The sequence below is a fragment of the Leishmania donovani genome, chromosome 36 (genome assembly GCF_000227135.1).
Source record: "Leishmania donovani BPK282A1 complete genome, chromosome 36".
Classification (NCBI taxonomy): Eukaryota; Euglenozoa; class Kinetoplastea; order Trypanosomatida; family Trypanosomatidae; genus Leishmania; species Leishmania donovani.
In genome coordinates this window covers 105165-128213 of record NC_018263.1, presented here as the reverse complement: position 1 = coordinate 128213, position 23049 = coordinate 105165, and the positions used below count along the sequence as shown (strand labels likewise).

Genomic DNA, 23049 nt, shown 5'->3' with positions numbered 1-23049 from the left:
TGCGAGGTACACAAGGCCCTCTTACCCTTTTCTTCGGCTGCCGTTTTATAGGCACATCTCCTCCGCGGCACTCGCAGCGTCACACGTGCCTGTTTGCGTGTGCGCGTCCATGTGTGTAATGTACTAGATTCCTCCAGCAAGCATTCAGGAGCAACACCGAAAGAAACAAAATAGAAGACGAGAGCCAAGCATCCTTCGTTGTGACAGTCGACGTAGTCTACTCGTGAACCTACAGCAGCGGCGGTGAGGCGGTACACGCTGAGCTGCTATCATTTATAGCACCGTGTGCAAGTCATTTTTGTGAGGCAGGGGTGTGGTGTGTATGTGTGTGTGGGGGGGGGGAGGGAAGTGCGTGTGCCGACTTGAGTGTCGGACACCGCGTGTGGGTTCGTCGATTCTGTAGCGAGAGAGGGAGCATGCGTGGGGCAAGACCCTTCCTCTCTCGCTCATTCGTGTACATCTCCATTCCCACGGTGACCCTCTATCGCTCCATCCTTCCCTATGTTGTCTTTTGATCTTATCTTGCTCATGTCCGGGACCCCCCCCCCCACACACACATAGTACGAAAGGCGTTTCTTTGGGGATCCTTTTAGGTTGCTTTTCGTGACGCGCACTGCGCTTCACCTCCACACACCTGCCGCACAACCTCTCCGTGCCTTCTGTTCCTTTCACACATGCTCCTGCGCCTCCTCCCTCGCGACAGCGTTCATCAAGGGGTGCATCAGTGTGGATCCCCTATCCCAGCGGCCTCGTACGCATACACAACTAACGCCCTCCCTCACCATTGCCAACACGCACGAGAGACAGAGACGGGCTAACACAGCACTCCCGCATCGTTCTCCCTTCCCAGCGCTGCGTGTCTCCGTCTCCGGCATTGCACCGAAAGACGCAGACGACCTCCTCCCGGCAGGGCACAGCTTTTCTTTGTTCCTCACTTTCCTCTCCGTCGCGGGCCTTTCGCCTCTCCCCGTGACAAACTCTGCGCGTTGACGCGCTTGGATCTTGTACTGCATTCGAGACTGGTGCTAAGCCAACAAGAGATTGCGGCGGCGCCACCCAGAGACCCCGCACCGCTTTCTCGGGATGCGTCGTCGTCTCGCCTGCTGGCCCATTGCCGCGTTTGCGGTAGCCCGTGCCATCACCACGAACTCGTTTGTTTCTTCTATAGAGCAGGTACAGCAGCAGCTGCAAACAGCACAGGACCGACGGGTGGAGCTGCTACGGTACGGGCGGCAGCTCTACGAGGTGGAGGTGCTGGATGACCTGAAGACCGCCTACACACCTGCCGTGGCGAGCAAAATATGCTACGTTGCCTCACAGCTACGCATCGACGCGACCAAAGGCCAGCCCTACACTGCCGTGTTGGAGGCCACTATGACCGCTGAGGGCGAACAGGCCATGGACGTCGCTTCACTCGCCCGTATTGTGCACAGCTGTCTTGTTCTGCGCAGCGGACACCTCCACGAGGTGCTCTTCACGTTCATTCCGTTTCTGCGCGAGAAGGCGGGGACAATGGACGCCGTGACGACGGCGGTGCTCATCAACGCCTACGGTCGATCAGGGGTGCACCACCCCGGGCTGTACAAGGCCCTGTGCGACAACGGCGCCACGGTGCTCAAGGATCCTCGTGTGCCGCTGGCGCACATCGCAAACGTGGCGTATGCCGTGTCTCGTGTCAAGTTCCTCCACCCCGCTCTCATGCTGACTCTGCGTGACCACGCTCTCCGCAAGGTGGCGGAGGCGTCACCGATCATCAGCCTGACAGTCCTAGACGCGTTTACAGAGCTGCGTCAGATTGACGACGATCTCTTCAGCGCCTACGAGCAGCGCCTGCTGGGGCAGCTGAATGAACTCCAGGCCCCGCTCATGGCTTCTCTGGTCTCGTGCGTAGTGCGTGCGGGGCGTGGCAAGGCGGAGGTCATGGAGAGCCTTGGCGCCAGGACAGTTGCCATCGCCGACACCTTCGATGCCGCATCGATCGCGAAGGTCACCAACGCCTACTACGAGGCGGATGTCGCCTCCGAGGACGTGCTCGGCGCCTTGGCAGAGCGGGCCTGCAAGGTGGCCGCCGACTTTCGCGCGGACGAGATTGCGACCGTGTTGAACGCGCTGAGCGCCTTTGACCTGTTCGACGCAGAACTCTTTCCACTGCTCGCGTCCCGCCTCGTGGCACTGCACAGACAGGGCGGGTATGTGGACGTGGCGGACGCTGCCGTCATTCTCAGCAGCTTCGCTGCCGTGCAAGAGCGCAATGACGAGCTCATATACGTCTGCACGCAGCTTTTCGCGGCGTACCCGGGAGTGGCAATGGATCCTGCGGTGCGAGTGAACGCTCTGTGGGCTTGTGCGTCGCTGAACGTACACAACGAGGCCCAAACAAAGATGCTGGAGGAGGTGCGCGCGACGCCGTCGCTCGTGATGTGGGAATCTAAGACAGACATGCTTCCGAAGGCCAAGGCGATGCTGGAGGAGCGCACTCAGTTTTTGGCCAAGGTGTACGGTATTACCATTTCTTCCTCGGGCGCTCGCTAGCAAGGGAGTGCGTGAGTGAGGTGGAGTGCCGAGGGGCGAAGTCGTGCTCTGCGGAGCACCCTGTGTGTTGTGGGGTGGTTGGTCGTGACGGTACTCTTTTCGACGCGCTCTTGATTCCCCGCCCCTTGTGTTGCGGCCACACCCAGGGCCGCTGCTGCCTCTCTGTCTCGATCGCTTCACCGCTTAAGGTAGCTTTGCGCACATGCGCCACCTTGCCGGAGTAGTAAGATGTTCCTCGCGCTGCCGGGAGAGTAGTCCGGTGAGCACAGAAATTCTTGCGATCACAGTTCCACTCTTTTCGTGTTGTTCTCCCCCTCTCTCTCGATTAAGGTGCGAGTCAGGGACACAGTAAGATGTGTTTGCGCGTGCGTGTGTTTGCGTGGGTGTATGTGTGTGCACGGATGTGAACATGGCTACCAAAGTGCGTCTTCTGTGAGGCATAGGAGCGGCAAGAAAAACATGGAGTCCCGAACCATGGTGCCGAGCCGCAAGACAGCATGCAGGTCCTGCTACCCGCCCTCACGCATACGTGCACATGCTCGCCAGAGCAGTGTAACATGTCTTCATCGCCCTCCTCGCCATCCAGTGGCGCTTAGCCCATCACCGGCGATGCCACCGTAGCCGTCTTTTCGTTGGCTTTTTTTTTTTGAACAATGATGACGAGGCGTTCGCCTTGACGCCTTTCTCCCGAAGCCGCTGCTGACCCCGGGCGATGCTCGCACCCACTCACCCGCAGACACACACGCACAAAAGCGCTCGCGGGAATGCAGCGGATGCTGCGCCGAAGTGTGCTCGAACGAATAGAGGAGTGAAAGAGCGCGTGGCACGTGGGGGAAGCGCTTGCGCAGAGGGGAAGCGCCAGGCAGCGGGTCAGCTCTGCCAGAGGTTGTAGGGATGGGGTGGTTGACAGGAGAAGCTGTAGAAGACAGCACAGCCTACTCTTCTATCTCCCTTTTTGTCCTGCATTTGCATGAATTCTTCACACACACTCGAAAAAAAAAGCGCACTGAGTGAACGGTGCCTCTTTGCGGCGCTGCGCATGCAGGCGTGTGGGCATGTGCTTGGACTCCCCTCCAACCTTCTCGTGTGCACCGTAGGGAGTCCTGTGTAGGTATCGGAGAGAGGCATCAAAGAGGGATGGCGCTAGAGGGCTGCAACGCCGTCTTCGCACATGCACATATGTGTCTCTGTGTGTGCGTGTTTTGCGCGTGCGTGTGAGTATCAGCGCGAAACGCTTTCCTTTTCTTCTCTCTGCTGGCTGTCCTGCTTCTCTTCTGGTGTGCGCGTACGTGCGTGGCTTTCTCCAGATTCGCCTCTGTTTTACTCGCCACTCCGGTGCTTGTTGATGCCGTTGTGGATGTTGCTCCTTGCAGGGCACTCCTTGACACCCTGCTCGTGTATCGCGCGTGCCGCAGCGTAAGCGAATGAGGCGAACGCACAAGCGCACACGCACATAGGGAATGCGCATTTTTTTTTTCGTAAATCCCCTTTGGATTTTGCAGGGAAAGAGTGTTGGCAGCATCACGACATAATGCAATGGCGTATGCACACGTACACACGCACAGACACACAAGCCCATTCGAAATTTTGCCTCCATTTCTGGGCACTCGCTGAGTGGCGTGCACCATCGTTGCCATCGACTCCTCCTGCTCCTCTAAAGTGGGGTGGCGCGCTTAGGCTGATGGACCAGCGGCGGCACGGTTGCAGGTTAAGATGCGTGCGTCGTCTGTTCGCCCTTTTCGTTCACAAGGGGAAACAGAAAAGCACACCCGAAGGCGTGGCCAGTAATGGTGGTGGTGCTGCCTGCTCTGCGCGCGTTCAGAAGTTGCTCAAGGAGTGACCATCATGCGCCTTGTCTCTCTTGCGCAGCACCTGCACGAGAGTTTGTGCTTTGCTGGGTACCTACCACCGTCTCTGTCGCTCCTCCTTACTTTACATGCACTCTGTTCTGCTTTCGACACCCCTCACCCCGTACATGTCGAGCTTGTTTTCGAGTTACAGTTTTTTCCTCGGCGTTGGCTTGTTCTCTGCTCGCTTGTGTGGGGTGTCGCCTGCCCTCCTCCCCATCAAGGTACACGCCGTGGAGGATACTCATGTATCGCCAGAGCATTGCAGGGCTGGCGCTCGCGGCAGCGCTGGCAGAGATCCAGCCTGCCCTGACACCGCGCCAGGAAGAGGAGATATGGCGCGTTTTCGACGCGGCAATGCAGACCGCGGTTGCGGATGCGCCTCTAATGTCGCACATCTCCGTGCAAACCCCACCACCTAGCTCCGTGGGCGGAGGTGGCTACGCTGCGGTGACTTCGACCGCCTCAGAGTTGTACGTTCCTGCCAGTGCTGAGGACGGCGGCGGAATCGATGTCGAGGAGCGGGCAGTTGGAAAGCCGACTGCAACGTCGCGGGACGGTGAGACACCGTTTGAGGACAGCCACATCGCCTTTCCCGTGTACCGCTTGGTGGATGACGAGTGGACGCTGCTGCTGAAAGACCCGACGGTAGTGGTGCGGAACGAGCTTGGCGTGTCCGAGAAGATCCAACTGGACTACCTGCGAGTGCGCCTCAAGGACATTGGTGCCCAACCGGGTGCCACGCAGCCGAAGCAAGCGCGCGCAGTGCGGGAGCGCCGCGCGTGAGCCCTTCGCTGCTGTGCGTCGTCTTGAAGTGCCAGAGCGTATAGTGAATACCTGACTTGGAGGTAGGGGTGGAGAAGAGACTGTATGTCCTACTCTGCTACGCATTCATTGTGTGTTTGGGGAGGGGGAGGGCGCGCCATAGCAAGTAATCGAAGGCGCACGCATCCTCTTCTCGGCCCGTCGCCGCTGCTGCTGCTGCTGCTGCCAGAGCTGGTTCATGCTTCGTTGTTTTGTAGTTGATGATGCCGGGAACTACCACGTTATGCCACACCTTACGGCACCACTACCTGCGACGCATGCAGGACACGCATACATATATATTGTCTCTGTCGCACGATCTTTGTGTGCGTGTACTGTGACCGCACACCACCAAAGGGAAGGGAATGCCCACAAGAAACGTAATCGACACAGCCGAAGGCGCATGCGGACGCGCGCGTCTCGCGCGTGCACTTTTCTATGTCTGCTGGGGGCGAGAGAGTCTGGAGAAGAAGAGAAATCTCTGCAGGGCGGAGCACTTCTGAAGGTAACGGAAAAAAGCTGCTCCTTTTGAAAACGTCAGCTGGTTTTTCCCTTTGGCGTGGCGTCCATGCTATAGCGCGTCGCCTGCTCCCAATGTGGGTCTGTCGCTCTTCTCTCTCCGACAAAACCGAACACGCACATTCGTTGGCTAAGATCACTGCGCGCGCCGCTCGTGCTGGAACTCCCGAGCCCCTGCTCTGTCACGCTTCTCTTGGCTGCGAGTATGGCTCAGTCCTGCCAGACGTCTGCACCCTTCTTTTTCCTTTCCTTTCCTAATGTGATGCGTTTCTCGGAACCCGACAGAGGCACACATTGAAGCGGTGTAGTTTTGTGGCACCTCCCTTTCCACCTCCTCTCTCGTCATCTGCTGTGCGCACACCCGCTCACTTAACAGTATTGTCCACCCCACACGCACACAGATTTCGGCTGTTTTTCAACGTCAGCGTCGCAAACACGGCCAGCGCAAGTGGCACACGAGCAGCGGCCTCACTCCGCCTCTCGCAGACCCTCTCCTCTCTTCCCAGTTACCAGCGCCACTTGACCATCACTCATCATACACGTGATCGGCTTGCTGCGCGCGCGCTCCCTATACACACATACGTGTATACGTATTTGCTTTTCTCGTGGTTGGAGCGAAGAACACAGCGAGAGCAAGAATACGAAAACAAAGCCGCACAACGGTAAGGGTGACATCAAAAGGAAGCGACCACACAAGGGGAGCGCACCTAGGCCTCCTCAGAGGGAGCGGCGAAGGGGAGGAGGGGGGCTATAGGAACTCTATGACCCACGCCACTTCTCTCTTGCACGTTTGCTCTCCTCTTTTCCCTCTCTGCGCCTACCTGTCTGCACCGCTTCGCACGCACACCACGAGCACGCAGACACACGCATCTTTTTTTTTTTTTTTGCACGCTGAGACACGAGTGGCACGGCACTTGCGCCCTTGCTGCGTTTCTCGCGTGCAAGCAACTCTGTAGGCGCCCTCATTGCATGTGTGAGTCTTCCCTGAGCCTCCTTCCTTGTCCCCGCCCCGCCCTTCACCGCGGCAGGCCGACCTCGGGCGTTCGCTTCCCTCTCGCTTTGGCAGCTCCACCTCTCGCGCTCATTTTGTTGCTTTCATCTCTGCTCCTCGCCTCTGTTGTTGTCGTTGCCCCTCTTTGTTTTCTCCCATTTCCAGCATATTTGTAGCGCCTCGCTCGCTCTCTCTGTCTCTCTCGCTTTCCCATCACCGCGATCGCACGCTTCACCCGCACCGTAATTTCGAGTGTTGAGGGAGGTCTTGCTTTCGACACGCGCACAGGGCGGTGGTGATCCAGTGTTGAGTGTCTGCCTTCTTTGTGTCTCTGTGGCCTGTCTGCGTCGACTCGAAGTTTCTGCGCGGCACTGCTTATCTCACTTTTCTCCCTTATTTTTCTTCGTTCACTGTATTCCTGTTCAGCCTTGGCAGTGTGCGTTGCGCTGGTCTTTGTAGATGGGTGTCTGCTCTCTCCCTCCTCCTTTTCCCCTATTTCTTCCGATCTCGCCAGCGTCACTTGTGAGCACCTCTTTATACGCCGCGCTTCCGCTCTTTTCATATGCGCGCCCACCGGCACACAACCGCCTGTGCAGGAATGGTGGGTGGAGGTGACTCGAACCTCAATGAGCTGAGCCCCATGCTACCGCATGGGACTTGGCTACGCATGTCGCACTCGCACGCCGCCTTTGACACCGAGTTGAACCGCTCCATCGGCAGCAACGTGCGGCGGGCAAACAGTGTTCCCGTGCTCACGCGGCGCGACCGACGCCTCCTGACTGTGTCGCCGATGTTATTCGATCGCTACTACATGGCTGAAGGCGGTGGTTTGATTTCGAGCGCGTTTAATCTTGCATCTGCCACATGTGGCGCCGGTGTGCTCGCGTTGCCGTATGCGATGCAGCACTGCGGAACCGTAACAGGCACCCTCACTCTCATTTTCGTCTGCAACCTTACCATCTACAGCGTGTTCCTCCTGGCGAAGGTTAGCGCGTTGACGAAGCTCATGTCATATGAGGAACTCGCCATCGATCTTGTCGGCCCCATCACAGAGAAAGTGACGGCCGCGATCATTGTCGTCTTCTGCTGGGGTGTGGCTGTCATGTACATTGTGATGATGGGTGACTTTATCGTGCCGCTCTTTGAAGCCGTTGGTCTGTCCCACAAGGTCCATCGCCGCACCGCCATGGTGCTCTTCTGGGCACTCGTTATGTTTCCTTTGTCGATGGCTCGCAAGGTCCAGACGCTGCGCTACGCCTCCATCGTCGGCACCGTATCCATCTTCCTGCTCGCCGGCGCCCTCGTGGATCGCTTTGCGCAGGACAGAAGAGAGGACGCAAACAGCACGGGGCTGGACCCCGGGGGGCATACTCCCCCGCGTGCGCCGCTGGCTCGCTGGGACTCCGGGATGATCGGTGCTCTCACCACGTTTGTGTTCAGCTACTGCTGCCAGCCGGTGGCACCAAGGATCTACGAGGAACTCAAAGACCGCTCAGTGAAGCGGATGTGCGTGTGCACGGTGTGCTCCATGACCGCGGCCACCGTCATTTACATTCTCACCGGCGTCTTTGGTGCCATGAGTTTCGGCGACTCGGTGAAGCCAAACGTGCTGGTGAACTTTTCGAACCACCTTGATTCTCGCCCAGCGCAACTTGCGTACTTCGGCATTGTTGTCTCCCTCACGATGGCGTTTCCCATGACGATCTTTCCAACGCGCGACTCGGTGGTCATGGCGATGGGCTACCATGCGGAGGAGAACCCCGCGCCGGTATGGCTGTCCAGAACCATCGCGGGCCTCCTCGCCCTGCTGGCGCTGCTCATTGGTATTGCTTTGCCGAACATCCGCGTCCTTTTCGACGTCCTCGGCGGCGTGTGCGGCGGGTCCCTCTCCTTCTTGCTCCCCGCTCTCTTCGCGCTGCGCTCCGGCTACTGGACGACGGCGGAGGTGGGGTGGCGACATATGGCGTTGACATGGCTGACGCTCGCGTTTGGCGTCGTGGTGTGCGGCTTGGGCACGTACAACTCCGTGAAATCGAATTTCTTTTAAGTGGGTCAGGGCACGCTTCCGACATGGGCCACGAGCGGACGCGGGTGAGGGCAGTGCTTGGTGGGTGCCTCTCGTTGTCGTTACAACTCCTCTGTCCATATGTGTATCTTGTGCGTTGGTACTCCCGCCTTCCTCCCCTTTTCTCTGTCGCCGTCGCCGGTGTCTTTCGGCCTCACTCTCACTTCTATGCCTTGCCCCGTTACCTCGCCTGCACCCCGCGTGCGCCATCACCGATGCGTGCTTGTGCTCTCCCCCCTATCGGCCATGTGTATCTCTCGGTGGTGACGGCGCCCTCTCACTAAAGTGCTGTGCTGTGCTTAGATCGGAAGCAACCTGCCCCCTATCGCGCACACACCTTTAGATGTGCGCCGGCGGATAATGTGTGCAGAGAGGGCAGAAGCGAGGGCGCGCCAATGTGTTAGGGATCGTGAAGAGCACAGATGAAGTAGGGTGAGGAGGACAAGTGGGCTTCGGCGGAGGAAGGAAATGAGACAAGAGACGGAAGGCCCAGACCCTCTTCTGCGCGATCATCGATAGGGGCGCGGCGGGCGAAAACCGAGGCACAATCAACGAAGAATACACACACACACACACAAGTGAGCACGGCCAACAGGGAGGGAGGCATGTATGGGCGGAAAAATAAATACTTTTGGCCGCGACACCAGCCATCAATGTGGCCGCGTCACTCGCGATAGGGCTTTATGTGTGGCGGACTTCGTCGTATGCCTCATCTTTGATAGAGGGAAAGATGCGGCATGCGCTCCTGAGAAGACTTTTCGGGGGACTCTCTTGATCGGTTTAAGTCCAACTCCTGCTTCCCGCGCGCAGATATTTGTGGGCGCACTAGTTAGCATATTTTGCAACCATTGTCTCTTCCTCCTCTTTGACCCCATGAAGCATGCGCGCCTTTGCCCTGCGCGCGCACTCACAAACGTGCATTTTCCGACTTTCCCACAGAGTCTCGTCTCTGCACACAGACTTCATCGACCAACACAGGCCGTGGCACCAGGAAAAGAGGTTAACTACTCACTCACAGATTTCAAATCACACGCGGCACCGTTACGGCTTTCTTTGCACAGGTGCTGTCGTACTAAATTTTTCGATCACCGGAGAGAGACCTAAAGGCGGCGTTCAACCATGTACAGTGACGGTGAGCGCAAGACCGTATCGGAGCTTCAGCGGGAGGCCGAGGCGACGCGCAAGGAGATTATCGAGGAGGCGCAGCGGCTGGAGAGGATTAAGAAGGCCACCGCCAAGACGCAGTTCTCCATCGACCAGCTCTTTCGCTTCTTTGCGCGTGAGGTGGAGACCGAGAAGGAGAAGAAGATGCTGATCGACCTCCTCGTCTCGAATCCGCCAGACCTGCACATCGAGTGTGTGCCGGTGCTGCCGGTCGTCATCGCCATCGCAAATGGCCGCATGACCAACGCGCGCCGCATCTACACCACTGACAACGCCTTCCTGGACGACTCGGCCTTCATATTGCTCGTCCACACACTGCGCTTCTTGCCTCAGGCTTGCAAAATCGACTTCCTCGACATTAGCGGGACGGGTGTGACGGAGCGTGGCATGTGCTTTGTGCTGGAGATGATGATTGAGCGCAACACCCCGTTCACCCTAGTAGCGAAGCGCCTGTCGATCCCGTCGGCGGAGGCAGAGGCAGTGCGGGCCCGCTATACGTCCCTCATGAGCGCGTTGCGGGACAAGAAGTGCTGCCGCTTTATTCAGGAGTAAATCGAAGCTTGCGACATGCGTGCGCGCTTGTGTGGCGAAGCGAGACAGCTAAGCGTTGATGCGGTGTGGACGTGTGGATGCTGGCGACTTGGCGTAGGTGTGATGATGTCCTGCCTCTGCTTTCTCTTTTTCCTCTCTCTCCTCTTGCTTTAGTCTTTGGCTGCCAGGGGGAACCACGACGAAGGGAGATCCTTCCTGAATGCGTCTCTCGCTCTTTATCTGTGCCGCGCGGCTTCACGAGCGCTTTTTTTTCGCCTGTGCAACTTGCCTCCTGCTCTGCGCAAGTGTGTGACATACGCAAACCAAAATGTTCACTGTGCTTGTTCTGCCACACATGAACTCACTCTACCCCGTCCCTGTCACAGGCCCCATCGCGATGGTGCGAAGCAGCCGTAGACACGTGCGCTACAGTCGTGCGCCGACCTAGTCATCGGAGAGCACGCCCCTGGCCCACATACTCTACCCTCACCCTGCCTCGCGGGCTGCCTCACAGCCGCTCCTCCAATGACGCTGTTCGCCACCCCTGGCATATTCATCGGGTTGACACTCAGGCTGCCCATCACCAGGAGGCAGTGTGAGGGCTGGGGGGGGGGGTGAGACATGCTGAATTTGTGCCCATCATGTGGATGACACAGCCGTGTGGTCACTGTCGCGAGTCACTCCAACGCAACGCCGTCCAGGACCTCGCCGCCGGCATCCCTAGCGATACATCGCTCTGAGCTCCCGTAGGCCGTAGGTGCTTGCCCATCACCACCAGGAGGTGGTTCGGCATATGGAGGGGATGGGGGGGGGAACTCTGCTTGGCCTCTTCCCACTGAGTGTGGGGTGCGCTGGACACCGATTCCACGCTGATGTGTTCCCTCTCATGAGCGGACGTGCACATCATCCGGACGATGAACGCACGTCCTCTCTATGGTAGCGATGGAGCGCAGAAGAAAAAGCTTACAGAAAATTGAGCACTCAAAGGAAAGGGGGACCAAAGAAGGAAAACAGCGCATTTGTAAGAAAGAGAGTGCCGGCTAACCTGCACGAGAGGTAGACGCTATCTTGCACCGAGTCTCGCCACCTGTGCGTCATAGCACAACAAAAGGCAGACGCACACACGGACACACCGACAGGTGATCTAATTTTGCTGACACGCACACATTTTTTCGTTCTCATCCGATGCTCCAATCTTTTGCTATCCGGTTCCGTGTCTTCGTCATTGCGTACAGACCTACACACACGCACGCACATCTCCTCAACTAGGAAGTTTCCCGTACACCCTGGAGAGAGCCATCAGCCTTTTCTCTCTGCGCTTACTATTCCTTTTCTCTTGCTCTCGCTTCCTTATCCGTCCGCCTTTTCTGTGTGGCTGCGGGTCTTTGCCGTCTATCGCCTTTAGTGTCGTCTTTCCGCCTGCACTTCGCTTTTTTTTGTTTGTTTCGTTCTCGGTCGCGGTGCGCATACGCATTTCCGTACTTCGTCTTCTGCACGGCAAGTGAGAGAGGTGCGCTTCAACGAAATGACTACTGTGCTGAACCGCAGGTTCGAAGTGCTGTGCCACAGCGGCACGTGCCCGTCCTACCTGATCGACGTCTTGTCTCTTCTCGTGGCACACGCCAACGATACAGAGCTGTTCAAGACAGAGCTGCGTAAAGGTGATGGAGGCGAGTTCGGCGCTGCCGCTACCGGTACAGGCAGTGTCCATGCGACATCTTCCACTGGCCCTTCCAGCCGCACTGACCGGGCGGTCGGTGAGACGCGCGAGCGGCAGGCGGCAGACCGGCGTACCCAACTCATGTACAAACAAGTGGAGGACCCCGAGGCCCTCGACGACGCGCTGCGCGCGTCGCACGAGACGGTTCTCATCGCCGCTGAGCGCAGTCTGCAGACGTACACGGAGGATTTGAAGCACATAAACGACATTGCCATCGCCACCTCCGCCAAGCAGCTGCGGGCGATGCGGGTGGAGACGCAGCAGCAGATGGAGGCGTTTCGCGACCGCGTCTGCGGCAGTGTCGTGGCGCAAACGAAGGAGGAATTGGAGGTAATACGCAGCGAACTGGCCGCATCGGTTAGAGCTGATGTGAGCGACATGGTGCGGCAGCTGCATCAGGTGAGCTTTAGCACCCAGCAGCAGCTTCAACAGTTGACGTCCTCCTACACTGACTTTGTGGCTCAGGCTCACGACGCCCTTGCCGTGGCCCCACTCGCGGATGCCTACGAGGCCGTAAAGACGGTAGAGTACATGCAGGAGCAGCTGAAGTGCATAGAGGCGGCGGCGGCCACCAGGTCAGACATGGAGACGCTGGAGGAGCGGCTGAAGGACTTGGAGAGCATCATGGCGACTCTGGGGTCGGCTGCAAGGACACCTGATGCCGGCGCAGCCGCAGCGCCTCGCGAGGGCTTCTCCATGAATGTGCCCCCTCCTCTGCAGTTGTCGCAGCAAGAACTAGTGCCGTCCAATCGGAGCGCCTCTCACCGCAGCCAAACGCCAAAGTCCACGTCACCACTGCCGTCGCGCCTGCACGTGCCGCGATCAGCCACTGCGAAGAGTCGGCCGTCATCGTCACCACCGGCGTTGCCGAGACCGCCATCGCAGAGGACACTCGCGGAGCGTCTCGGCGTCACGGTGGAGGCTGTCGAGGACGGAGTGGTACTCGCTGAAGTATTGCCCGGATCGGTGGCCGCTGCGCATCGGCTGGGCGTTGGCCACATCATCTCTCACGTGGGCCGCACGGTTGTGAAGACCCCTGCTGCATTTGAGGAAGCCCTCCGTGCGATTGAGGGGCAGGCCGTGAAGATCACCGCCTACGACCCCTTCAACGGTCGCGTTCGCGTACTCACAGCTCAGCCTTTTTGACGGTTGGCGTGGGCGTGGGTGCGGCGCTCACTGAGTCGCACAGCCACTAGAATGTGCGCGTGTGTGACTGTCTACGTGGAGGAAGGGGCACGGTGTTTGCGTGTGTGCGTGCATTCATCCTCCTCGGTTGCCTGGAGCTATTGTGTCCGCTTGAGCGAGTCTGGACATTCGATTTTTTTTTTGTCCCGCCTGGGCATGACAGGGAAGGCGAGCAGACGCCGTGATGCGCTCTTCTTAACGAAGGCGACATGCAGACTTGAGGCGGCAGCTTTCTTTGCTGGCAGCGCTCCTCGAGCTGAATCCAATCTCAGCGCAGATCACCGTGCGGAGTGCCCCGTGAGCGGTGGTGATTACTCTACAGCTCCTTGTCATGGGAGACATGCTCACCGTTGTGGGTAAGGAGGCAGCGCTCGAAATCTACGACGCGCGCCGCTGCGTTGCCCGGGCGCGACTGCTATCTTTTTCTCTTCGTTACTGTCCTCTCTTTTGTGTCCTTCCCGGAAATGGGACACCCTCTTCTTTTGCTTCACGGCGTTTGTGCTGACGCTCCCCTGTGGGACGTACACCATCGACGACGACGACACAAAGACGTATACAGGGTATTCTATGCCTGCTTCCCGGCTTATAACGCTACTACCGCTTCTGCGAAAATGGACTTTGAGGGGCTTCTGACACACGACGCGTTGCGCCCGTTGATGAGCGAGTTTGCGCTGCACCTCATGGACCACTCCGACACGGCCTCCCTCATTTCTCGGCTGCCACCGCCGAAGATGGCGATGCTGTATCACGCCGCGCTCCTGCGTTCCTCGACAGCAGTGTCAGCCCAAGGCGAGTTCACGCACGGGGCAGAGCGCCTGTGCGCTTCGGTGTTGGATGCCTACGCGCTTCGCGACGGTGGTGTGAAGGGGGAAACACCAGGAATGGACGGTGCGCGCATGCGGTCTGTTTGGACAATTACCGCTGAAGAGGCTCCTGCAGCGATGATCATCTGTCCAGCGCTCTGTCAACGTCTTGTCGAAGCCGAAGGCAAGCATCCTTTCCTGGAGGAGGCACTCGCGGCGAGAGAGGCGCGGCTGCAGCACCGCATCGTGACGCTGGCTGCTGGCGTTGCCCCTGCCTCGTCCATTTCGCCGGCCTCGCCAGCACCTCCGTGATGTTGGGTGAGTGGAGTTGTATGGCGCCCCTTTCTTGCGAATACTCGCACAGGGGTACGTGTCCTTTCCTCTCTTTGGACTCGCTGTCGAGAACACTCGGCAGCACTGCTGGCTCTGGGGGACGGCACGTCCAACGCCCGTGCCACTCACACCAGATGTGGAGATGTCCCACGGGATCGTGTGTTCGCCGTTGTGCTTTTTTTTTGTTTGTTCTTTTCCCACTCTCCCTCTGTGTCTGCTCTCTCTGCTACGTCACCGCCGCTGCGGTGGTGGTGAACCTTTTTTGTGTCTGTTTGATGGCTGTTTGTCTGTTATGCCGCCTTCTCGTCCCCTGTTTCGTTGCACTCGTACTCTTGTGCGGTTTGCCGCGTGCGCTTCTTGTCTTCCTCATCTCGTCTTCACCGCACCCTCCCCCCTCTCTCGGAGTGCCACTCGCGTCATCAACGTGCGCAAGGAAAGGTATGCGGTTTATCGCCATCACGAGCCACAAGAAGACGGACTTCTTCCCCGCCGTCCCCGGATATTGTTTGCCGTCTCACTTGTTCGCCCTTGCCTGCCCCCTGCTGGAGTGATTTACCGCGAACGCAAAGCTTCCACCGGGGGAACGTGAAAAAAAAAAAGAGTAAACATGCCGTGATCAGAGAGTGCGTGTCGGCGCCAGTGCGCGAGGTAGGCGCCGTATGCCTGCATCTCATGGCAGTGGAAGAAGCAGCGCTTCGATGCGGCTTTTAGAATGTGGTGCCTGATGTACCCTCCGCCGCGAAGAAAAAGAAAGGGGCACGCTCAGTGAGCCCTGCCCCTCCTGTTTCCCACGTCTCTCTCCGTACCAGTGTGTGCGGGTTGCGCAGCGCACCACTCTTTCTCCTCGCTCCGCTTGTCGTCTTTTCTTTCGCATCCCGTCACTGAGTCCCTCTTATCTGCCCACTCGGTGGCCTCTGTTGCTTCTTCTTTTGTTCTCCCTCTACCTGCTCCGCTTCGCATCAGCTGCAGCGGATTATGGGCGGGCCTGCAGTCTCGTTCACCCACTGAAGGTCAAAGAGCCTCTGAGCTGTGGGCAGACACCGCGCGCGTGGAATCGGCGCTGCCATACTCCCCCCTTTCCGCTTTTGTAACTCAGCTCTTGCTGCTGCGCTTCTTCCAAGGTGTGCACTGCCCACCGTCTTTAGTGCTCGGCGTCGCTTAGCCCCCCATCCTCTCCCCCAAGTTGCCCCCTCTTTTCCTAGTCGCACAGCGCCGTCTTATCATGTCCTCCAAACGCACCGAGGGCACGGCTGCTGACGAGGAGCGCCGGCAGACGTCGGCCGCGTCTAGCGGCTCGTCGAGCGTCAGCAGTACCGACTCTGAAGAAGCCAGCAGCAGTGTCTCCGACAGCAGCAGCAGCGCCAGCGGCAGCTCCTCCGGCTCCGAATCGTCTGATAGCGAACGTCCGTTGTCCCCCCCGCAGCGCCAAAGTGCTGCTGCAACAGAGAGAGCCACGTCTACGCAGCAGCTACAACAGCAGCGGCATGTGCAGCTGAATCCCGAGCTGCGCTTCGAGCGGCCAGACAAGGAGTACATCCCGCTACCACCCCTCAGAGACATGCAGGACATGGCCAAGGTTCTGTTTCTCTTGAGCACCGATAAGAAACGCTATCCGGATGGGCGTCACCGCACGCTGGACTACTTCCGTGTGGCGGTGGAGATGTTTGTGACGGAGGTGCGGCAGGAGTACAAACGGCAGTACCAGCAGGCGCAGCGCAGCGGCCGTGTGATGCAGCGGTTCACGTGGAAGAACTCGGGCGAGCTGGCGATTTGCTTTGCCTGCTGCTGCGACAATGTGAAGCTTCTGTACGACAGCCTCCAACCTGGCCCCCTCAAACCACTCTGGGACGCCTTTGTCGGCCAGCTCGCGCCGATGCTCATCGTTCAGAGCCGCGTGCCGGAGACGATGCTGTCATCACAAACGTACCACACCAAGTACATGGACTGGGTGAAGGGCGGCACACGTTACGGTGGCGAGCAGTCGACCGCGAATGTCCGCTTCCCCTCTGTGGCAGACCGTCGCGTAAAGGTTGAAACATACCTCCGGAGCGGCGCGGGGTACAAGATCGAGGCTGTGCAGGTGGGGTCGACGTCCGCCGCGCCGGCGACCGTCCCTGCCGCGGTGGCGCCTCGCCCTTCTTTGGCCGCTGCCGCGGCTCCGATGCAGGCTTTAGAGACTCGGGCGCCTTTCGCGGGGCGGCTGCCCGGCACAGGTTCGGTGAAGGTGCCCGTCGCTCCAGGTGTCGGTGGACCTCGCCCGCCAGTGAAGGTTCCCATGAAGCACGCCGGCGGCGGTGTTGCGCACGGCAGTGTGACGGCCGCCGCCGCTCCTCCGCTTGCCTCCACCAGTGTGAAGCAGATGCCGCCGGAGATGAAGCATCTGTTTTGGTTGTCGGTGCTGGCGCACGTGAAGGGCGGAGAAGCGTCTCGGGCGTTTCCGGATGACCGACTGGAGGCGCTGCCTGGCCTGCTACGGCTGTGCGAGATGACAGAGCACACGGAGGAGATGTGCATCTTGATGGATGTGCTGGCGGCCTCGAGCAGCGGCGTTCAGACAGTCTTCGAGCGTCTTGGCGGCCTTCTGTCATTCCGCCGGTTCGCCTCCCACTTCATCCAGAGTGAGGAGGCAGAGCCGCTCATGCAACTCGTCGAGCAGCTCGCGCGGTGGCGCGTAGCGGCATGGGGCAGTACCTCACAGCAGGCATGGCAGACCGATATGAACCAACGGCGCACACGCGATCTGATGTGGCTCCGTACCCTGCCCCTCATCCCGGAGGCGAAGCGGGCGGCGTGGGGGGCGGTGCTTCTGGTGATGGAGCAACGCTATATTTTCAAGGCCCCGCGCCCTGATGACACGACCACCGCTGACAATTCACTGAAGCGGCGGCGACCCGAGGTCGAGCTCGGCGATCTGCACGCTGTGCTGAGTGACAACGTCGACATGCAAAGGTGGGTGGTACCCCGGGTCAATGTGTTCTCCGCTGTTCGCCTACCAGTGGAGCTGCGCGTGCCGCCACTGTGCACAAAGTTGGAGGAGGATACTGTCCGCTTCCTCAACTCCAAGCGCGAGTACGCCGAGAAGGCGCAGGTGACGTGGCGTGAGAGGCTAGAGAAGATTCTGAGCGCGCAGCCTCGTGCTCCGGGTGCTGCCGTGCCGGTGCCTCTCTGGTATGACCCTTACGCGCTACTGAGCGTGGCCTCTCCGCAACTATGAAAGGAAAAGAGCAACGGCACACAGCAGGGAGTTGCACATCAGGTCTGCCAAAGACGTTTTTGTCTGTGTTTGTATTCTGCGCTGATGCTGCACAAGTATTGCATAGAGAGGCATCAGCGATCCCATACATGCACCCCTGCGTGTGTGTTCAGCAGAGCCGCGACATAAAAAGCATTGCGCGTACAGCAACTGCGCATCGGCGCACAGGATCGCACGTCGAGCGCAGTCTCGATCTGCGGTCGAGTTCGTGCGAGGGTAATGTGGCCAAAAAGGAGAAGTGCGCGGGATGCCGTTCGCCATAAAAGCAACGATATGCCATCAGAGAGCCTCTTGCTTTAGTTTTTATCATCGTTGCCCACGCCTTCTCCATGGATACGATGCCCACTTGAGGCCTGCGACTTACCTGTATGAGCTTAGGATGCCGCCCTGCCCCCCCCCTCCTCCCATACACGCACAACGCACTGCAGCACTCTCTAAGGCACGCCATATCCTTCGAGCTACTGACGCATTCTTCACCTCTCTCCATGTACTCGCTTCACCGTTTCCTTCACGCTCTCAGTATATGATACTCGCCTTGTATAGAGCGTTGCACAAGAGCACACATTCACATACACATGCGCACATGGATGACCAGCGCAAGTGATTGCGGCAGCGAGACACCTGCCCGGAGTGGGCGTATCCACGCCTTTTTTGTCGAAGTTTGTTGCACCGCGGCGCCAATGTTGCTGGAAGTCAGTGGGAGGGGGAGGAAGAGGGGACACTCTGTGGATCGTCGAAGGGTGATGCTTACCGCGGAGGCTGCCTTCCATTAGTGGATCGCTTCGCAGAAAATAAGCCCTAGATTGTTTACTGTGAGCGAGGTGTGGCAGTTGTGTGCGCTGTTGCGGGAAGGACTGCGCGCTTTTTCACACTTGCCTTCGTTGCTGAGTTTCTTTGTCACGGGGGAAGAGGGGAGAGTGCCCCGCTAACACGGATATGGAGAGAGCTAAGAGTCGTGGCACACTTTTTTGTGTTCGGGTGTGTAGCGTTCAAAGGGCGGTGACAGAGACGATGATCAACCGATTTATGCGTTCTGTTTGAGCTGATTTCATTCACTGAAGCATCACATTGACCTTTTTATGGTCTACCTCTACTGATCTGCCGTTTGGTCGGACGCTGTGTGCGTGCACTTGTCCCTGCTGGCGCCTCTTAAGTGTTCGAAGGAGTTGTGACAACGCTATGTAGTGACTGCATTTCTGCCAAGAGTACGTCCGCGCAGCGGAGTCACTGTGCCTCTGGCTCAGCCTTCCGCACAACGCGGTTCTCGCCGAGATGCACGCGTCTTCAGCCTCCGCCCCTTCAGAGGCCTCGGCGTACCGCGGCTGGGCTGTTATGATTCGAATCTATCCATGCTTTCCGTGACTTCACCCCTCATGAGCATACACAGATACACCATTGTCATAGTTACAATGAACCGCGTAAGTTCCCTCGAAGGTTGTAGAAAGTTGTGAGCCGTGACACAGTTGAATCACGCCCAAGCTCTTGCCGTAGACGGATGCGGTGAGATGTGGTGCAAGCCACCTAGCACCACTGTCTTCGCAATAGACCCCCCCCCCAAAAAAAAACAGTACCGGCAACGGATCAAAGTAGTAAGAACTCGAAGACATCCCAGTTTAAAGACCGGTGACGGTATGCTTTGCGAATGCAGTCGCGAGCTGACGCAGGATGACTCAGTAAGCTACAGAGTACGTCTGACACGTCAGCGCTTTTTTTTTTGCGGTGCCAGCGCATTATGTCCGCCTCGTCTCAAAAGGGCAACGCTCGATCGAAACGGAGGCGTTGCTTCGCGCGCGATCCCGAACTGACCATGCACGCAAAAAGGTGATCCATATGACACCTACTTTTTATTGTAACTCTTGCCATGTTACTTTGTTGCTTGTTGAATGAAGATGCTATCTTGATTCCCTCTTTAATGTCTGCGATCGCAAGCATGCTTCTTCCATCTCTCGACTCCTCTCTCCTTCTGCCTCCACTACCACCCATCATACATCGACTGAACCGTACATGCGTCCGCTCTGACATGTCTCGTGCGACGCGGCACTGCTCATCCGCTCAGCTGACTCCCCGCGCAGGCCCCTCTCCTAGCGCTGATTTTGAAAGCACAGAAAGGTAGCCTGACAATCAACGCTCTCTTACTGCGCACGGACGACATCTTTTTCTCATCGAGGCCCGATTCGACCGGCTCAGTGTTCCGCCACGTGGAAGTCGTCGCCCCTTCAGCCCTTCCCTCAGGCGATTTAGTTTTTTTTTTTGCGCCGCTCTCTGTCCCCCTCCCTGCACATTACGCCTATCGTAGGCATGTCCGACTTCGACGGGGATCTGTCGAATGTCCATCCGCAGCTTTTGAAGCTGTGCGCTAACCCGGAGGATTGGCGTGAGCAGCGGCGCCGCGCCATGAAGGCAAAAATCTTCGGCACCGGCGCTCAGGCGGGTGCCTCGCCCGCAGCGGAGACATACCTGCCAACAGATAGGACTGTCGGCCCGTCGCCGTCATCCGCACAGCAGCCCTCTGCTTCCTCGTATTCAGGTCAACAAGGTCCGGTGTCGCAACAGGCTGCGGAGTCGTATATCCTTCAGCAGATCCTGTCGCACAAACGCCGTCGCGAGGAGGCGAACACCGAGAAGGCGAGCGCGCTCGCCAGCACACCTCAGCCGCATCCGCAGCAGCCAATGACTCAGCAGCAACAGAACCCCCCTTCTTCGCAGGGTCAGGAGCTCTCCTTGAAGGAGAAACTCATGCGCAAGTACAGGAAAGGCTGATCCCCAACGGCGTGCGCCATCTCCTATTGCAAGACTTTGCATGCGTGTGTATGCGATTGTGTGTCTCTGTGTATCCATGTGCGGCTACGGTTGCGACTATGCAATAAGCGAAGAAAAAGAGACCCCAACGAGGATCGAGGTAGAGGCGCATCGGCTCCTTATCTTGCCCCTCGACGGTGGAATAGGCGATCTGTCAAAGGGTCACCGTGTTGCCGCACTGCAGCCTGATGTGTTGCAGCCGTCGGCGCGCACACGATGCGTTGACAGGTGAGGAGGGCCAATGCGCCGTACTCGTTTCAGGTGGAGGGAGCTTCATCGCTTCCAATCTTGTCTGTCCTGACTCGCCTGCCTGTACTTCCCTGATGACTTTCAGCCGCTTTTGACTTGTATGACCTTACCCCATGAGTGTGCCGCTGGAAGGCCGCAGTCGCACACACACTCACAACAAAGCTCGAGAGGTGCTTGCCGTCAAGTACCCCAACGGCGCGTTTTCTCCCCCTCACCCTTGGGTTCACTAATCCAAGCTCGCGTGCACTTCAACGAGTCGCCATCCCCGGCAGATCCTCATGGGGCAAGTCGGCGGTACTGCGACGAGCGGCCGTGGCCTCACGGCGCTGCAGGTGGCCGCGGCGTTAAGGGTGACGGCAGCAGCGCGGCTGAAGAAGGCCGAAGCTGCCACTTCGTCCTCGCAGGCGATGCATAGTACTCACTGTAGCCTAGCTGAGCAATCCAAAGCGATCAAGCCAGAGGACTGCAGCGCGGTGCAGCAGCTCACCGTGCCATCCACGGACCACAAGGGAAAGCACGTGAAGGTGCGCGTCACCGAGTATGCCCCGGAGGTGTTCTCCTTTCTTCGCCAGCTGAAGGGCGTGACAGACCCACAGTTCGCAGACGAGTGGTCGTTGCCGGAGAACCGCCTAAAGATGGAGATGGGTGAGGGCCGCTCTCAAGCGTTCTTCCTCAAATCAAAGACCATGCTGTTCATGTGCAAGACAATCTCAGTGGAGGAGGTCCGCGCTTTGCTTCGTGTGCTGCGTGCCTACACGCTACACATCACCGCCCACCCCAGCAGTCTCCTTATGCGCTTTTACATGCTTCTGAAGGTTTCCGTGCGGAACGAGGAGGGGTACATCTTGTGCTTCAACGACGTCTTCGGCGCCGCCTCCGTGCTGCACGAAAAGTGGGACATCAAGGGCCGCGTTCCAAAGAATGGCAAGCACCTCCACTACCCACACCTCATCCGCAGCGGCTACGAGCCCGATCCGCATGTCACGAAAACCCGTAAAAAACCCCACGTTCTTGCCAACCCAGCAATCGATGCGTCGCAGCAGCACCCCGGCAGGGAGAGCGCGGTCGTGGTGCGGGGAACCGAGGGCGCGCAAGGACTGCCCACGCTGCACGACAAAGACCTCACGCGGCTCTTTTGGGCGCCACGCACCGCACGTAAGCGACTTGTGGAGGAACTGCTGCGCGACTATGACTTTCTCAAAAATGCGGGCATGATGGACTACTCTCTGCTCATCGGCGTCGCCTACCAGGATGACAAGACGCGACCGCCAGAGAAGCGGTACGGTATTGAGAACACGAATGTGGCATCCTCTTCCGGCGTCGCGCCTGTATCGACGTCGGCCGAGGTGAGGCCCGCCACTCTTGCACAAGACAATCACCCGTTCGGCACGAGGACGACGCTAACAACGTTTCCAGAGTTTGCCAACGGCGTGCGCAGCTTTGACGATCAGGAGGTGTACTACATCGGCGTAATCGACGTTCTCACCACGTACACGTTGAAGAAAAAGGGTGCCAACTTCTTCAAGTCACTGCTGTGGAAGCAAAAAACGCTCTCCACCATCCCGCCCGACCGCTACGCGCACCGCATCACATCGTTCACCGAGTTGATCTTCCCGGATGTGAAGGAGGAGGCGAACGGCGGGTAGTCATCGCTGCTTTCTTTATCGGGATATGGGGCAACGTGTGGCCGAGCACCATCATGGAGGGGGAGCTGCTGCGTGTGCAATGTGTCGGTGCCCTAAGCCGCCCTCCCTCTTCCCACGCCGACACTGGGGCCGTTTATTATTGATCTGCTGCATATGAAGCGTGTTCATGCTTGCGTGCTGGTGTGCTTGTGCCACACTGTCCTCACTCCGCAGCAGCCCTTCGTTTTATCTTTAGTTGCCTCTTCGCCGTCTCTTTGTGCCATTCGTATGCGTGGTGGAGTCTGAAGCGCTGTCCGTCAAGACCGACCCAGCCTCTCCTCTCTATCCGCCCTTCTTTCGAAACTAAAAGCCTGCGAGCCTTATGTGTCGCCCACACTGGCGTCGTCGATTTCCCACCCCTTCTCCTGCTCTCGTAGTGTTCTACAGCAAGGGGTGCTGCGGCTGCCCCACGTGAGCCGATTGCTCAAACTCTCATAGAAGTCGAACTCCACTCCTCGATGTGTGCTCGCCACACAAGCGATGCAATGCTCTTACGCGCTCATACGCACCACTTCCATTGGTGCTGAGACAGTGCTCGATCGACCGATTCTCTACACGCCCGCTCGCTT

At 58.4% G+C, this 23049-nt stretch overlaps 8 protein-coding genes across 8 annotated transcripts; all 8 read left to right on the top strand.

Annotated features, from left to right (window-relative positions):
* Positions 1-1083: 1083 nt before the first annotated feature.
* Positions 1084-2532, top strand: LDBPK_360470 (hypothetical protein, conserved; the record flags this gene model as incomplete). Its single annotated transcript, XM_003865115.1, has 1 exon — positions 1084-2532. One exon carries the CDS (start codon positions 1084-1086, stop codon positions 2530-2532), a length of 1449 nt encoding a protein of 482 aa, XP_003865163.1.
* Positions 2533-4319: 1787 nt separating this feature from the next.
* LDBPK_360460 (hypothetical protein, conserved) lies at positions 4320-5165 on the top strand (the record flags this gene model as incomplete). Its single annotated transcript, XM_003865114.1, has 1 exon — positions 4320-5165. One exon carries the CDS (start codon positions 4320-4322, stop codon positions 5163-5165), a length of 846 nt encoding a protein of 281 aa, XP_003865162.1.
* A 2090-nt stretch (positions 5166-7255) lies between these two features.
* Positions 7256-8740, top strand: LDBPK_360450 (amino acid permease-like protein; the record flags this gene model as incomplete). The annotated part of the gene is made up of 1 exon (XM_003865113.1): positions 7256-8740. One exon carries the CDS (start codon positions 7256-7258, stop codon positions 8738-8740), a length of 1485 nt encoding a protein of 494 aa, XP_003865161.1.
* Positions 8741-9877: 1137 nt separating this feature from the next.
* LDBPK_360440 (hypothetical protein, conserved) lies at positions 9878-10474 on the top strand (the record flags this gene model as incomplete). Its single annotated transcript, XM_003865112.1, has 1 exon — positions 9878-10474. The coding sequence occupies one exon, from the start codon at positions 9878-9880 to the stop codon at positions 10472-10474; it is 597 nt and encodes a 198-aa protein (XP_003865160.1).
* Positions 10475-11978: 1504 nt separating this feature from the next.
* Positions 11979-13319, top strand: LDBPK_360430 (hypothetical protein, conserved; the record flags this gene model as incomplete). Its single annotated transcript, XM_003865111.1, has 1 exon — positions 11979-13319. One exon carries the CDS (start codon positions 11979-11981, stop codon positions 13317-13319), a length of 1341 nt encoding a protein of 446 aa, XP_003865159.1.
* A 2397-nt stretch (positions 13320-15716) lies between these two features.
* LDBPK_360420 (hypothetical protein, conserved) lies at positions 15717-17708 on the top strand (the record flags this gene model as incomplete). Its single annotated transcript, XM_003865110.1, has 1 exon — positions 15717-17708. The coding sequence occupies one exon, from the start codon at positions 15717-15719 to the stop codon at positions 17706-17708; it is 1992 nt and encodes a 663-aa protein (XP_003865158.1).
* Positions 17709-20045: 2337 nt separating this feature from the next.
* Positions 20046-20507, top strand: LDBPK_360410 (hypothetical protein, conserved; the record flags this gene model as incomplete). The annotated part of the gene is made up of 1 exon (XM_003865109.1): positions 20046-20507. The coding sequence occupies one exon, from the start codon at positions 20046-20048 to the stop codon at positions 20505-20507; it is 462 nt and encodes a 153-aa protein (XP_003865157.1).
* Positions 20508-21073: 566 nt separating this feature from the next.
* LDBPK_360400 (phosphatidylinositol-4-phosphate 5-kinase-like protein) lies at positions 21074-22441 on the top strand (the record flags this gene model as incomplete). Its single annotated transcript, XM_003865108.1, has 1 exon — positions 21074-22441. The coding sequence occupies one exon, from the start codon at positions 21074-21076 to the stop codon at positions 22439-22441; it is 1368 nt and encodes a 455-aa protein (XP_003865156.1).
* Positions 22442-23049: the final 608 nt, after the last annotated feature.